Source organism: Apteryx rowi, unplaced genomic scaffold (assembly GCF_003343035.1).
Source record: "Apteryx rowi isolate R43461 unplaced genomic scaffold, aptRow1 scaffold_671, whole genome shotgun sequence".
Classification (NCBI taxonomy): domain Eukaryota; kingdom Metazoa; phylum Chordata; class Aves; order Apterygiformes; family Apterygidae; genus Apteryx; species Apteryx rowi.
This window is the reverse complement of record NW_020450951.1, coordinates 85,618-101,900: the sequence shown is the minus strand read 5'-3', so window position 1 is coordinate 101,900 and position 16,283 is coordinate 85,618. Positions and strand designations below refer to the sequence as shown.

Here is a 16,283-nt window from a genome sequence, read left to right as displayed (position 1 = left end):
CGAGCCAACAGATTGCCAGCCCCCTCTGGAATCCTCTTCGTAAGTACAAGAGAAGGAAAGGAGTTCAGGTAAAATAGTGTTCTCACAGCCCTGGGCAGAAAAAAACAGGTTCCCCTGGAAGGAGGTTGGTGTTCAGCTCCCCCTGTTATTACAAGAGACTTCAGGATTTCATATGGGGAGGAGAGTGAGCCTGGGAGGAGAATAAAATCAATTAAAAGTTTCTGCATTTATGCTAGTTGGATTCCTTGGGGTGATTGGTCGTCYGCTATACCATATCTCTCAGGTTTGAAAGGGAACTGAATTTAAGAAAAGAAAGTGTTTTGTTGGATTTTGCATAGTTTTTAAATATGCAGGTCAAACATTATTGCCCATTAGCAAATAAATGTGTTTTGTATTTACCCCAAATACATCTAGATATGAGATTTTCTTTTTTTAAGCTAACCTAAGTAAACTTTTAAAGATAACTTTAGTAACATCACAGCAAAAGAAAGACAAGGCAAGACTGGGTTCTTAAAGGAAGTCTCTTTGCTTTACACTAACAAACTATTGAATAAGGCAAAGCTATAACATATTTTTATTGATTTTCCCAATTTTCCATGTGTATTACAAGTGGTTGCTATCATGGATAGTATTAAAAATTGTCTTATATTCACTGTGAACATACTAGGACAACATCCAAATATCTCATTCTATCTAAGGGAGAATCCCCTTGCTTAGTACAGTTTCTCATTTTCATGTTCATTTTCATATACCTACAAACACACCCAGACTGTGCATTCCACTTATATAGCTCAGACTCGTGTGCAGTAAATTAAACACTGTCAGGGGATGCACCTGGGCACTGGACCTCAGTTGCCTGTGCTCATAAATTATTCCTGGGGACCCTTGCACAGCTGGAGCCCTGGCAAACCAGCACGTTCTGAAACAAGTGCCGGGCGCTGTTCAGGAGTTAGCATCAGCCACAGTCCAGTCCCAGTAGGCAGTTTGGATGCAGCTGCCCTACTTCAGAGGTTAGCAGAATTTGACAGTATGGACCTGCACCATTCTGTGTTAGCTGGCCTCCTTGCCAAAAAATAAATACTGGCACTGCGTAGCTCATTTATATAAACATAGCCATATATGTTTGAGAGAAGCACTGGATTTCAGAAATTCTTTTCGTGTTTCCATAAGGAACTAACTAGGACAAACGTTTTGTCTAATGAGAGAAGAACACGTAAGCTGAATTCTCCTTGCCTGCTCAAAAGCGATAGGTGTGCAAGTCCACATGACAGCCGAATAAGACATGTGACATGCTAAACAAAAGTACTCTTCTCTGTTATCGGATACAAACAAATACCCCAATTTAGGTGCTCATTTGCTTCAACCTATTGTATTGCCGTATAACAAGTCATACCCAGCCCCTGTGAGCTTAAGAGTACAATGAATCATAATGCAAAAACCAACACCTATGGAAAAGAATGTGTGTTTTAGGAATACAGTAACCACACTTGGAAGGGGAAAGAGATAACCAAAATGTAGAAGTTGTCTACTCCTTCCTTCCCTGGTGTTTTAAAATTTTTTTTTCCTTCTTGTACTTTCCTAATTGTAACACTTAATACTAGCTAATTGTGTGCTTTGTCTTATAAGGAAAAGTGATATTCTTGGAAGCAGGACATATTTTAACCTTTATTCCAGAAGCCTTTAAAATGTTAAAATAAAAAATATAAAATTGGTCTGCACAGCCTTTCTTAAAGATACCATACATGAAGAAAAAAAGTTATTTTATTTCACCTCATTAGAGGTCTCCAGTAGCTGAAATCTAGACATATAATTAGATTGTCAAATTTGACTTTTTCATACTGATCTGGAATGATCAGAAGGCTGTACTCTGTCCCCTTTGAAAAAGGGGAGAAAACAGATCTCATTTGCAGAAAAGATTCACCTTCTGGGAGAAAAAAACCCTCAGACCCTATCTCTTCTTCCACTCCAGCAAGATAATGTGCTGCCAGACCTATGATGCCTGGCATGTGATGTGGTGCCTACAACCTATTAGCAGAAATGACACGCATGTGGTGCCAGTTAAATTTGCACTGGGAAGATCAGTGTGATTTTGTCCTAGAAATTCAAGAGGCACAAGAGCAGAGGAGGGTCCAGCCAGTGTTGCACYGAGACTACTGGGACTGAGGACATCTCAGCCTTATGGGTGATCACTTGGAAGAAGTTTGAAGGAAGGGTTACATTTTCAAAAGTATATAAGGCTCCAAGAGCAATTTAGGAACCCAGCAATTTCAGAAAATGGCTTAGGAACTGTGGAACCTACATCTTGGGGACAGTCGAGGTGTTTTGGAAGTGGGAGTTAGCTAGTTTTGAAAAAAGCTACAAAGCTGAAAGGCAGGAGGAGGGGCTAGTTATTGGAAAGATTAAAAATATAGCATGATTAAGCAATTGTTAAGATAGCATGGGATTGCTTCTGTTGCATCATACAAAATAAGAACAAGGGAGAACATTTTGTATATATTTCAGGGAAAACTTCCTGTCAGTGACAGATGCTGGACTGCAGAACAGTCTCTCTGTCTTGCAATATTGTGACTGAGATTTTCAGATGAATGCAGACAAACAAAGCAAGCAAGGCAAACAAAGATCCTCGGTCCTGTGTGTGGGTGCCCTTTAGATAACACTGGTCTGTTATTATTTGTTAAATACTAGGCAAAATGGAGAATAAGTTACCTTGAAAAGTACCATAATACACTTTGTTCAGCAGCAGATATTACTGGTTTAATAATGCTTCTTACCTAATAATTTTTGCTGTTCCTAAAAATTGTGTAAAGCTGTCTTTCTGTTTCCATAAGCTTGGATTGTGGAATTGACAGAAGAAACACATTTAGAGGTGTTTTGGGTGCTGAATGGGGTGGTATATGCTATGGAAGTCAAATTTAAATCTTGACTGGAGAAATAAATAGGAATTTATGCATTACTAACGTAAGAAAAATGGACTGGATGCCACAAACATTGTTTACAACCTAGATACCTTCCACTGGTAGAAGCATTTAGATATCGCCTAGTACTTTGGGCCTTGACTAGCTAAAAGTGCACCATACTGGTGATAGTTTTGGCACTGCCAAACTTTTGCAATAGTCAGCGCTTTCAGGCTTGTAATCCTGATGTTAGCATGCACACTTGAATTTTGCCAGTCTCGTGACCTGCCTATAACTCTCATGAACCTTAGGGACTGCTGTTTTAAATTGACATAGGGAAAATTCACTCTGTATTAGATACCTAACCAGTCCCCAAAGTCTCAATATCCACCATTAACTATATCTTTCCTGCTGATGACTTAATTCCTTTGGATATCAGCCAACCTCAGGTAGAATTCACTTGGACACTAGCTTAGTTTCGTGTGACTTAAAATACTTATGCATGAGATAATTTGTTTGCTCTTGCTTGAGAGCTTGTATCCTTCTGCTAAGAGGACAAATGTATTATGCCATGGTCTATTATTGTGTTACTTGTTCTGTTTCACATCACAACAATAATTTTTTAAATGGCATTTTATTCAATTTTCCGCTTTAGTTCAAAACACAAGGATTGAACAAAAACGTATTTAATATCAGTCATGTTCTGCAGCACTTACTGTGGCTCAGGAGAATCAGCAAATGAGTAATATTTTTTGCTATCTTAAAAATCCATTAGCCTGCAGTATAGCCTAATGCAATCAAAAAGATTTCTCTTTCTTCCTCTTTTCTCTCAGCTCCCCTTTTGCTTTTCACATACACATTCATAATAGAATTTGGCAGTTTTTTTCAGTACAAGATGAAAAGTTTATTCTGTAGTTCAACAAAATACAATCTGTGACTAAGGTGAGTTCTAGTAACCGAGCAACTTCCTAAAGTCAGGGGTTATCTTTCTCCTGTTAAAATGATATTTGAGATAGTGTTTACATATTTTGAGATGCTGTTGATCCTCTGATTTAATAAAATGAATGTTACTTTGTGTTGACTGCAACCATATGCCCTGCTCACCCACTGTGTTCTCTTTTACAACTGGACTGAAACATTTGGAATGAGGGCCAGCTATTGGGACCCAGGACCTGATCACTGAGGAGTTGCCTGTAATGCCTGCTTCAGTGCGAGTAAATAATAATACTAAATTCTAATTGAAGCTCATCATTTTGCTTTCAAAGATGAATTTTATTACTTTGGTCCTTTTTTAGGCATAATCTCCATAGAAGGCATCAAGTAAGAAGGGATTACAGGATTGGACTTTGGATAAAAACACATTGTGTAATAAGAGGTGCCCAAGTATAAGCTCCTACATCAGGGGCAGGATGACTGGATTGACGTGGTGCTGCATTCAAGCAAGGGGGACAGGCTAATTAGCAAATGCTGTAGGTTAGTGCTTCTGGTGCCTGGCATGGCAACATTGCATAACTTTCTGATGTGTGGGAATACTTGCACTCTTGGAGTTAAAACCACATTGCACTGTGCCATGCAAATATAATGTGTGTTTACCCATCTCAGAACAGTGAATGATGTAATTGGCTCTTAAGGGGAATCATTGCCCATCTCTTCCCTTCTCCCCATCCTACTGAACTTTTCTTGACCCTTCTAGCCAAAAACAGAAGCAGGGAAACTTTTCTATGTGAAAAACATAAAGGCAAAGGGAACTATGGGATCAAATGTATTGTTTATGTGGATTGAAGAAAAAAACATGTGCTTTTGATTTCAAGGCTGGTTCTGAATGCAGTGAAGAGAAATGCAAACATTATCTTTGGCTTGACTAGCAAACGTTTGTTCCTTTATTCCGAGTTGCAGAAAGATTAAGAAAAATATTACTCGAAATAAGAGAAGATGAAGAGGCAAAGATGAAACTCGAAATCAGAACTGTTTAGCCTAATAGGAATAAAGAACCAGAAGAACAGCTGGTATAAATGAGCAGTTCTCCACCGATGTTAATGAGACTTAACCCCGCTGGGAATACAGTTCCAGATTTATAATATGTTGGTAACTTATTTGTGTGGTCTGAAGGTCTGTATGCTATTAGAATTGTTAGGATGCTAGAGAGGAAGGGAGAGAGCTGGAAATACTGTGAAAGCAGAGATAAATTTTGTGAATGAAGAATGGAAAAAAGAGCAAAAAGATAACAGATCGGTAAGTTTCAAAGTATGGCTGAGTGATCTGTTATGCTATAGAATGTAGGTCGGTAAAAATTGTGAGGTTTAGTTCAGTTTTAAACATAGCAGCCAAATGTATTTTTGTGGATTGGTTTCATTGAAGTGATACTAGAATAGGTTTTGACACACTGAATTTGAGGAAGCAATATGGGGAAAGAGAGATGGAGGTATTCTTTTATGAGAGTGCTTTATAAGAGCTGTAGGAAATTATTCTCATGAAAGAAGTGTTGCTGTTAGGTAGAGAAATGTTGGTCATGCTTTTATGGAGTTTTATGTTGTTTTACAAAGAAAATACTTTTACTTTGATTTTTAGCAAAGGAAGGATGCGAACAGTAAGGCCCGCTGGTTTAAACAAATAATCAGAACTCAGTGATTCTTGATTTCTAATAGTGAAGCAGGCTGGAGAATAACATTAATTTTGATTATTAAGTGCTTGTTCATCAACTTAGGACATAAGCACTGTTTGTACAGAAAATAGGAAGAAAAAAAGGAAAAAATGAGTGCATTTTAGAGTCTGTTTATCTTCTGTGAAGGACTAGATTACATTAAGTTTAGTTTTATGACATTGCAAAGTTTCAGGTTTTTTCATCCTCAGATTTCATTAAGTGATTTGTCTTTACATTGTGCTCTGTTGAGCTGAATGGTAGTGTTTGTGTTCCATTATATTCAGGGCCTAATTAAGGTTGATCAAAGAGACACTAAAAACACCTTGCAAATAACATTTTTCCATAAAAAGTTCATCTTATTACGGTATTTTACTGTTGGACATCCTCTTGAACAGCAATTAGACTTAAGTCTACAAAAGACTTAAGTCTACAAATATATGTATACTTTTTGGACAAAATTCATCATTCTTTTACAGTTCAGGCAGTACACAGCTGTGTTTCACAGCTCATTTTACTGTAATTGAAATAATTACATGAAAATATGTGTTGATTAAAATTTGACTTTTCTTTCCATGATTTTCAAATATATTCAAAACTGCGTACCCTGAGGAAAGATATGCACTATGCGAAGGACTACTTGATAGCATGAGTCCATATTGAAGAGTCTTTTGAGCTCAGGAGAAGCAACCTGATGCTGAGCAATGCAGGATCAATTTAAGTGCACTTATTAACACTTGTTAAAATCCATCCTAGACAAAAAATGTTTTTTTTTTTAATCTACTTTATGGTAGCATTAAGAAGTCCCAGCCAAATTGGAGTCCCATTGCATTGGAAGCTGTACAGTAAACATGGATGCATCTTAAAGAAATGAAACGAAAGCTCACCGAGACTATGAGAAGGATAGGAAACAGTAAACAGAGGTGAATGCATATTAAATGACTTCCTTCATGACGCTTGTGAGTAGGTGTTCGATTTTCAGGATTGAATGGCCCATAAGCAGGGGCTTTTAGGATCGCACATTTAGACTTGGCAATTAAAATTTGTGTATATCCTATTTTGTTAGGCATGTCACTTTTGGGCCTCAACCCCGCTCAGCTTAGTGTCTTACCGATTTTCTGTGTTCAAGACCATCCAATTCTATCTGTGGTCATTTGCAASCTAGGTTGATGGGGCAGCAACAGTGCATTACCTTAGTGCGTTACCTTCTCAGTATGATTTCTTGAGGGCCACTGAATTGGGGCCTACTGGTCTAACCTGTTCCAGATTTCAGCTTCTGACAAGCCGTGTTTCCTAAAAAGCCAGGAAGTCCTGGTCTCCCTCAGGCACTGAGGGAAGCAAGAGGCCATTCCTTCACTGTCTGCTCTAAGCGAAAGGACTGCTCCTGCTCTCGCCACTACCCCTGCTCGCCAAGAAGACTCTCCATTTTCATGGAGTTCCCAGTAGCTAGACATCACTATGAGTGGTGAAGAGAGTGAATAATTCTGTCTGGATGTTTGCTATTAGAATCTGTCTGGATGCTTTAGTTCTCCCATTGTCAGTATGCACAGTGTATGCTCCTGTGGTTATGTAAAACCTCTTCTGTGACTTGGGCTGTTTTCTCTGCYTGAATATCTGTGAGAAAATCAAGTAGAAATCACAGCTTTTTAAAGCTGTCTTCCTTCCTTCAGCCATTTTGTCATCATCTCCTATTATAGTAGACTTCTTATAACTTAAGTGTAAGCATTTCAAACTGCATTAGGAGTGTAAGGAAATTTTTCTGTTGGCAAATCCCTTTTAATAGGAAAATAAAAACAAGATATTTAACAGAACTCCCAGTGTGCCAGGAGATAGTGTCTTAATTATATTTTCTTTTTCTTTTTTTTTTCCAGAAGGTTCATGACTATGGCTTCAATGCTCATAGAAGAAGAGTAGGTTTAGCCGAGCACACATTATGTTTGTCCATTATGTTTGTAGAGGTGGTCAGAAAATTTTAGTTCACTGACCTTCAGATTGTTTTGGCTGAATGCCTTGGGTTTGACAAAGTTTTGCCAAGTTTGCCAAGCCTTTAACTCGGATGGAGTGTGCAGGTATTCTAGCTGTCATCACTGAGACTGGCAACAACATCAGGGTCACTGAACAGCCACAACACCCTGAGTTTCCTGTTCACTAGAAATTCGTGTTTTTGTTGGTTTTGTTCCATGATGGACCAAATCAATCAAATAAATAAATAAGTAAATAAATCCAGCAAACTAAAAACCCAGGTTTTCAGCTCAAAGTAAAGATACTGTACTGCCTTATTAGGCAGTCCTGTATGAACAGAACAATTCGCTTAAAACCAAAGAAGTTTTTATAACTCCAAGAGGATGATTGCACTTTTTTTCATACTCTGCTTAGCATAGGGTGTGAGCACCCAGCAATTCAAATGTCTTTGCCATAATGTCATAATAAGATTGTAATTTCACTTCTCCAATAAGTACTTTATTTGTGCCAATTCCTTAAGTGACCACTCAACAGACTTTTCATGGAAGTCCTCCCTAATTACCAAGGAAGTGGTTAGAGTTGTGATCTTCCTGTCTATGTTTATTATGTTGATTAGATTTGGATACATGCTTATATTTGTGTAGACTGTTCTTTACTTAAAAACCATGATCTTGCCCACACTGGCTTATTCGCAGTGTGTTGCAAGGGTGGGAAGCATACAGTCTGATGACTGATTACAGCTTGTAATTAGTTTGTTATGGACTGTGGACTCACTGTTCTTGCAGAGTGAGAGGGGATGATATTTGTATAATGTTACAGTTCTGCCAATATATATGAACTACCAAATTTATATGAAAGCCCTCAGTAAAGAAAATGTTCCACGCATCAGTCTGATATATAGGACGTTGCAGGTGTGGGAACCTCATCTAATTCCCACTGAAGTCAATGAATTTAATTTAATTTTGAATCAGGTTCTGTAGACACACAGGTCTACTGTAGTAGAAACTAGATATTTCCACAGGGTACAGCAGGGCAGGACAGGCTTACAGTAGTCTACATTTGTCTGGATGTTGTGAGTATAAATAATGTCTTGACTTTTAGGTCTTTTCCTGATAACATAGAGATAGCGAACCATAATAAAAGCACAGCCACTAGAGTCACAAACTGTATGAATTCACATGGCTGAAATCTGTCTGACGTTTATTTTACTAGCCTTTCTTTGTTCCACTCCACCTTATCCAGCAATTATTGATAGTTATCTGCTGGACAGGAAGGTTTCTTAGTCCTTCAGTAATCATTAGGTTAGTTGTCTCCTTCCAGTCCCACTGTACAGCACACCAGCAAAGCTTTTGCCTCTTTGTAGAGGCAAATATAATAAATATAATAATATTTAATATTTATTAATATTTAATAAAATAAAGTGAATAATAATCACTTGCCTTACAGTGAGTGATTATTATGTCTCAAAGAGTGGACTCCTCAGTCACAGAGGATGAGCCTGGTGGTGAAATAGGCAGTTTTATGTTCATGCAACGGTGATTTGGCTCAGGATCTTGGTGTCAGTAAGAGGCACAGCATAAGTAGTAATGTAAGTAAATGAAGTTTTCTAGCATTGAGAAGGAATTTGATAAGGGTAAGGTTTTGAAAGATTGCCCGAGCCCCTTGCGGGGTTTTGTTTCTAGATTTTGTAAAAACAGTGTTAGGAAATTGATGAACTAAAGTGGAGACAGTCATGTCTGTTACCGCAGCTCTCCCCAGAGTACTGACTGTAACCTCTGCTTTCAGAATATACTTTCCAGCTGCTCTTATTCACCTGTTTAAAATGCCAAGAGTCTCCTTTATAATTTGCCCCACGTTGGCATCATTTTGCTGTGATGAAAGGTTGGGAGCAAAAACAACACCTGGTATAATGAGGCCATGAGAAAAGGATTGCAGAAGTCTCTCTTAGAAGTGTAGCTGGATTATAAAACCTGCTTTTCTTGTACAAGATATGTGCTGTTAGTTCTTTCAGTTAAATCACCCACAGAAATGGACTGGTAATGTAAACAGGAGAGGCATCCAAGTAACAGTCCTTCCTCTTTCTAAATCTGAGATATCCACCTGAATTCTAAAACAAGCTGGACCAGGACCAGGAAGAGGCTGTACCAGGATCACCAAATTTCCAACACAGTATTTCAAAATCCAGATCAGTCTTACTTGTAAAATGTAATGGAGTGAATTACAGTATAAACCCATCCCAGAGAGATACAACAGTGAATCTGAATCCAAACTTGGACTGGGTTTCAGGGAGCTGTTTCATGTCCATAACTAATAGCAGCATGCTGGAAGATTATAAATCCCCTTTTAAGTAATTGTCTGCATTTGATAGTTCCCTTTTGAAAAAAATTATCAGCATTTCAGGACTACAAGTATGATTCAGTTCCAGTAAATAATAAAAAGCACTGCTTAGCATGAATGCATTGAGATCTATTCACATCGTATGAATTTGTTTTCATCTTTTGAAAATTGTAGAATTCTGGAATAAGCAAAATGAAAGATTTTTTTCTTTTTTATTCTGAGCCACATGCAGGAGAAGGCAGTGGAAATTTTTTATTCACAAGCACAAAAATAAAGTTTTGGCACAATCCATACTAATAGGCATACTATAGATACAAATACAGTGCACATGACATATCTGTTCCCTTTCTCAGAATAGAGTTTACAGAGTAGTTCTGAATTTTTTAAACCTCCCTTTTTAATCTGAAGCATCTCTGTCTACTACGACTTTTTACTGGTATTCTGATAATTCCTATAATGTAGGACAGTCTGCACAAAGAAGTGTTTGCCTGCTGCAAAGGAATTATACATCTGAGAAGCAGGCAAGCAGCAGATACAGCATGGGGAGAGATACAGACAGGACATATACATGTTGAATATTTTAGTAAGTATAGATGATCAATATCTGTTATTATTACCTGACCTATTTCAGCAGTCATGAATAGGAATGATACTAGAGTAATGTACAGCTGCCTTGCCAATATAACATTGTGCAGACGCTCACAGAAGTGCTATTTAGGGAGTCTGAGAATATAAACAGAGCATGAGTGAATCATATAGCCAGTCCACCAAGGTGGCTGGACAGATAAATCCAGTGGTGCTCTTCATACAGGGATCTACATTTTTTCACATTCACGTGCAGAACCAAGTAAGTCTTCCCAGTGATAAGGCAGAACTTACTTACGAGGTACTACAGACTTCAGGATGTTGGTGAGCCACGAGTGTCTCACAATATGAAAAAAGAGGACTTCTTTTGTAGCTGTATAAACTGTACTTTATTAAGGCTCTTCATTTTAAATATTCTGATTCTTTTCATGCTTGGGAAATTACTTATTCAGCAAACTGTCTACTTAATGTGAAGTTTTTAAATGCAGTAATAGGTGTTCAGATTTTGTACATATACACAAATGACTTGATGTTTTATAAGAATGCAAAAGATATTTGTGAGAGAAGAGCTTTGTCTTTTCTCACAATGTAAGAATAATACACAATGTACTACAAGTAAAATGGCATTCTGAATAAGTATAATCACTGCCTTTTTGTGATATCTGGAGGCCTCTGCAACTGATTAGTCATATTCTGCATATTAATTACTAAAGGGTCAAGCATCATCATTGCTGAGTACCTTATTACCCCACTGACTTTATTCAGAGTTGCATGTACAGATCATTAGAGCTGTGTGAATAACAAATTCTTTGGTTCACTGGCAATTCTGAAAAATAAGAAACTCTTCAACTGGAAACTGTTATGAGGTTTGGGTTTTTCTTGTGGTGAATAAATAGACTGGGACACCCAAGACATTTTATTTCAATTGTGAGTGTCTTTAATAAAAGCAAAGAAAAATTTGGAATCAAAGGGTTATGTTCACAGGAGGATATGGAATCAACTCATAAAAGCTGGGAGAAGATGCTGCTCATATATATCTCGGGTCTCCTAAGAGATAAGAGCCTGAATTAAGTCCCTTCTCTAAAGAAGTCAAAGGATAGACTTAAACCCAGGATTTGCAGATAGTGGAGAAACGTGGTAAGCAGTGGGCAAGAAAGTATGTAGCTGATGATTGAGTGGCTTTGGGAATAGTGTCTACATCTCCCTCTGTAAGAATCTGCAGTGTTTCTTCTTGGAAATGCTAGACCTGTTTTTGATATTTTCTGTTATTTTTTAATTTTAGTCTAACCAAAACTATTCCCAAAAATGCATTTTTCAGTATTTTTCAGAATCTTTTTCCAAGTTTTTTCCAGAAGATAATGAAACATTTTACCCAGGTGTACTCTGATAACATCTTCAGTTCAAGAGTATAGTTCTTTCTATCCCACAGTAATAGGACTGTAGAGGACTAGAACTGGAAGAGTTTGGTCTATCTTGCTCTTCCAGATTAGGATACTCTTACCTGCTCTGCTTTCCCTCTCTCTCTCCCTCTCTGGATTGAAAACTGAACATGAATTATGTTTTATCAGTGAAATTGCTTCACAGACTGTACAATCCACTAGGAAGATTAATACAGGTCTTTTATAACTATAATCTATGTGCTGCAAATGAATAAATTTACATATATGAAAAAGAGCAAATTTAGATAATTGAGCAGTGCAAAGCTTTATGCTAGGAACATACAATAGTATCTGTTTCACCAGATGTGCGTGACTAAGCAGCTTCTTGTTACTTGTTATAGAATGCTAACTCCAGAAAGGGACATTAAAAGTATGACCTTTAAATATATATGGAGAGAAACAGTTATTTACCAAGTGCAAGAAATTGCAAAGCTTCAAGTGCAAATTATATGGCCAGTGGAAATCAGACCCTAAAAGCTGAGCTGAACGTAAAGTCATGCAGACAATAAAATATGCTTTTCCTGGCTTACATTCTTCATGAAAGGAGGATGTTGTAGCAGACTGTATAATTTATTAGGAAACTGATTCATAGAAAAGTACAATTTCTAAATACATTTAATGATATATGAGAATTGTCATTATTTATGCAGTTATTTAGTTGTATATGTTTCCTCCTGTAAACTCTGAACAAAGCAGTGAAATGCCAGCTTCTTACTTTTATCAGCAGGTACCTATGAATAGACTGTAGGCACTTGCATTCCTTCCATGTCAGAGCGTGAAGTTAGAACACAGACAGAGGGGAGAGGGGGCTGGAGTACATGACTCTTCCAAGTTTAATATTTTGACAACCTGCTCTTAGATGGATTTTTTTAGCCATGTTTTTTCCTGTGAGAAGTTTTTGCATTATAAGCAATGAATAGGTAGCAGATTATAGATTTATTAAGCAAAATCACAAAACCAGAGTAGCTAGATTTAAGAATGTTACTAAAATGTAAATTCATTATGTGTCATATTCTTTGTCTTTGCCTAGATGGCACAAATTATTGTTGACCAGAAGAAATGAAATTTGCACACTCTTCCAACAGCATAAGTGGGTGCTTATGTTAGCCAATGGCTTATTAAAGTGTTCTAATAAAGATGAGAAGTGAAATACTTTCAGTCTGATACACTGTATATACATCTTCATGAATCACTTTTGGTTCAGAGCTTGTGAAAGGGGAAATTATTTTTACAATTAGGAAAAGGCAGACTTAAATCCAGCTAATTACTTAAAACCGAGATGTCCAGCTCAGCCAGAGGCTCAGGATACAATTATGGCTGCTGTCTTTCCACGGCAATGAATTCCTTCTCTTGTCTGTTGTGACACATAGGTGAAAAACATGCAGCAGAGCCAGATGATGCAGAGCTGGTGAGCCTCAGCAAAAGGCTGGTGGAGAATGCAGTGCTCAAGGCTGTACAGCAATATTTAGAAGAAACTCAAAACAAAAACAAACAGACTGATGGAAGCCCTGTGAAAACTGAAGAAGCAACTAGTGGCAGTAAGAATGAAAATGACAATGATAACAGCAAGTGAACGCAATGCAAAAGCCCAGGAACAAATAGCCCACCAAGAATAACCACAAAAACATGTTCCAGCTCCCTGCTGCAATTTGCTAAGTGGTGCTGGCTGACAGGCATTCTGCTTTGTGAGTCTCTTATCAAAAGTTTGTTCTGAACTGAAGGACACTGCCTACCAGTTTAATTAAAGTGTTTGCATTGCTAAAAGTTTGTTGAATGCTGGGAGAGATGAACGGTGGAAATAGACAGGAATGGTGAAAGAGACAGCTCCAGTCTTCACTGGCTCTTACTACTGAGTCTCTTCCTTGCTTTGGAGAGAAACCGAACCCTTTGTGTTTGCCTTTTGGACTGTAATGGCCATGGAAGAGGCCTTGCCTAAGTGGAAACAATGCCGCCTGCATTGTTTGGCACTGCCACCGGGCTGCTCGCTCAATGTGAGAGCACATTCTGTTTCAAAGTCAACAGCAGTCAATCCTAAGCTAAAAATTACCACTRCAGATATTCATCACAGATACTATTACACAGTATGTAATATAGCAGGAGTTTCTCTTAAATGTGACACTGTACTATTCTTTACTTTTTGGTAACATTTGTTCAAATAAATTATATTTTTTTGACAAAGTATGACCTTTTTATACATAATAAATGTGGGCAAAATCCTTAGCAATTAATATTGTCCAAAACAGATATGTTCTGTTTATATCCATACATTAATGATTCTAAATGACATTAGTTATTATAAAATGTGTTATATTGTTCTTTTCCTCTAGGAAAGAATCATGGAGCAGACTTAGTAAAGGAAGCTTTGCACAGAGAAACACAGGCCCTGTTATCCAAACGGAATCAGATAAAGAAGCTCTTATCCAGTCCTGAGATCCGCATGAAAATTAGCAAAGAACTATTTGAAGACAGGCACAACTATACCAGTAAAGGGAAAAGTTGCACTGACTCTGGATCTCCAAATGCATGACTGTAAATTGCCGTCGTGTAAAATGTCATCAGGTTTAAATGTCATCAGGTTTAAAGACAAGAAAGAGATTTTCTTTCCTCTGTTTCTTTTTTACTGAAAATATAAATGGGTGTAAATGGTTCATGGGATACGATACTGAAATACTTGCACTGAAGGAGTATATTTCATAATGATGAACTACAGCCACCCCTCAGCACAGCTTTGAAATGTGCTTGAATGTGCAGGTATACGTTATGATTCCGAAGTGGAAAAATACTGGTTTCAAATAAATCTGAGCAAACACTGTGCCCTTCCTTTATCATTGCAAATAATTCAGATTTTTCTCACAGATTATTTCTGTAGCAATGACACACAAATATTTAAAAAATGGATACTTTTAAATACTTTAAAATGTATATTTGAAAAAAGCTCTTTTAATTATCTGCCTTTTGTATATGTACTGGCATTTTGGGTTAGTACTGTCTATTTTTTATTTTTGTTTTTAAACAGCACTTGAATACATGTATAGATGCTGATATGTAGTTTCTGTTTGCATTAAGGCAAGAATGTTTAAATTTTCAAATGAAATTCTGGCTCCACTGATCTTAGTGGCAAAACTCTCATTGGCTTTAATGGAGTCAGGATGCTGCCCTCAAGATTTCTTATGAAAGTAATATTCCTTAGGATGATATTTGCCTTTTCATTTTTGTAGAAGAACAGTGGATTTTGTCTTTTGCTTTTGATATTTCCTCCATCTCTACCTTCTGCTGCCTGAGGTGGGGTCTCAGCTTGCATCAATTGTTCCCCTCACACACCTGCAGGAGTCAGTGATGCTTTGGATGCACAACGCTGCAGGACAACAACAAGTATCGGGCAGTGCAGTCCAGTACTTGTCCACTTGCACTCTTTATAAACATTTGTTTAAAACTGCCTGACTGTAAAAGCTATATAATATATGTTGTGATTGGTATCAGATTTGTGTTGTTACAAAAGCTGTGTGCATATTCTTCATTGATCTCAAGCACTGGTCATTTATCTCATGCTTCATACTTAAATTTTTTTTCTGAATTTGATATATAACAGTATATTTTGAAATGCATCTCATATATTTCTGACTCCATGTTCCTAATAAAGATTTTTTTCTTTGGACTGTTTGTATGTTTTCACCCCTCTCCAAATGGATTTTAATAAAATGAAGTACTTTGCAAGTAACAAAACTGACCAGAAGAGTGCTTGTATAAATCATTCCATTAAATTGACTGTGGGTTTTGTGCCAAGATACTGATCTAGAACTTGGGTGCTGAAATCATGTGAATGAATTCATGCAGATAAAGCTAGTCCAAAGTCATTATTGTTTAAGGAAGGCACCAGTTAGCACATTCCCTCCTTTCAGTGTTAACTTCATTGAAAGGTTCCCCAAGTAAAAATTTTAAATGACTGAAATGTGAAACTCTTTAGAGATTAATTTATACTCTGAGTTGTATGGGTTTAGAAAGAAGTTATTTGTACAGCTTGCTAGGGTCCATACCCACCCTTCAGCCTTTAAACTGAGTTTGACTTTAGGAAGTAGCCTCAAATTTGGTATAGAAGAAAAATATTTGTCTGAATTTGCCATCATTACTGGAGATAGAAATCCAAACTTTCACAAGCAGATCTGTAAATTCCTGCACAGTAGCTTCCACCCTCTGCACCCAGTGTGTTCCCATATTCCATAGGATGGCCTAAGGCAGAGGAGAGAAGCTGAAATTATTGTGTCCTTATATAAAGTAAGTTTCTTTGTCATATCAAACGTTACTCAGTACTTGTTCATTCAGAGATAGCTATTCATCATGATATCAAGCAATTTAAATCCAATTTACAGATGACAATACAAAACCAGACAATCAGGTATAAAAATAGGAAAACAAGTTACTGTATTATCT

At 37.3% G+C, this 16,283-nt stretch overlaps 1 protein-coding gene across 14 annotated transcripts in view; it reads left to right on the top strand.

The window, feature by feature from the left end:
- The window catches only part of AKAP7 (A-kinase anchoring protein 7), a 98,972-nt gene extending 83,413 nt beyond the window's left edge, over nt 1-15,559 (top strand). For 7 of the 14 annotated variants that reach the window (XM_026085707.1, XM_026085708.1, XM_026085706.1 and 4 more), the window contains 2 exons: nt 13,226-13,393; nt 14,183-15,559. In XM_026085707.1, coding sequence (XP_025941492.1) covers nt 13,226-13,393; nt 14,183-14,382 — 368 coding nt within the window. In that variant the 3' untranslated portion in view covers nt 14,383-15,559. Of the gene's footprint in view, nt 1-6,326; nt 6,456-13,225; nt 13,848-14,182 lie in introns of those variants that run through there. The other 7 variants (XR_003256644.1, XR_003256646.1, XR_003256645.1 and 4 more) reach the window with 7 other exon arrangements.
- Nucleotides 15,560-16,283: the final 724 nt, after the last annotated feature.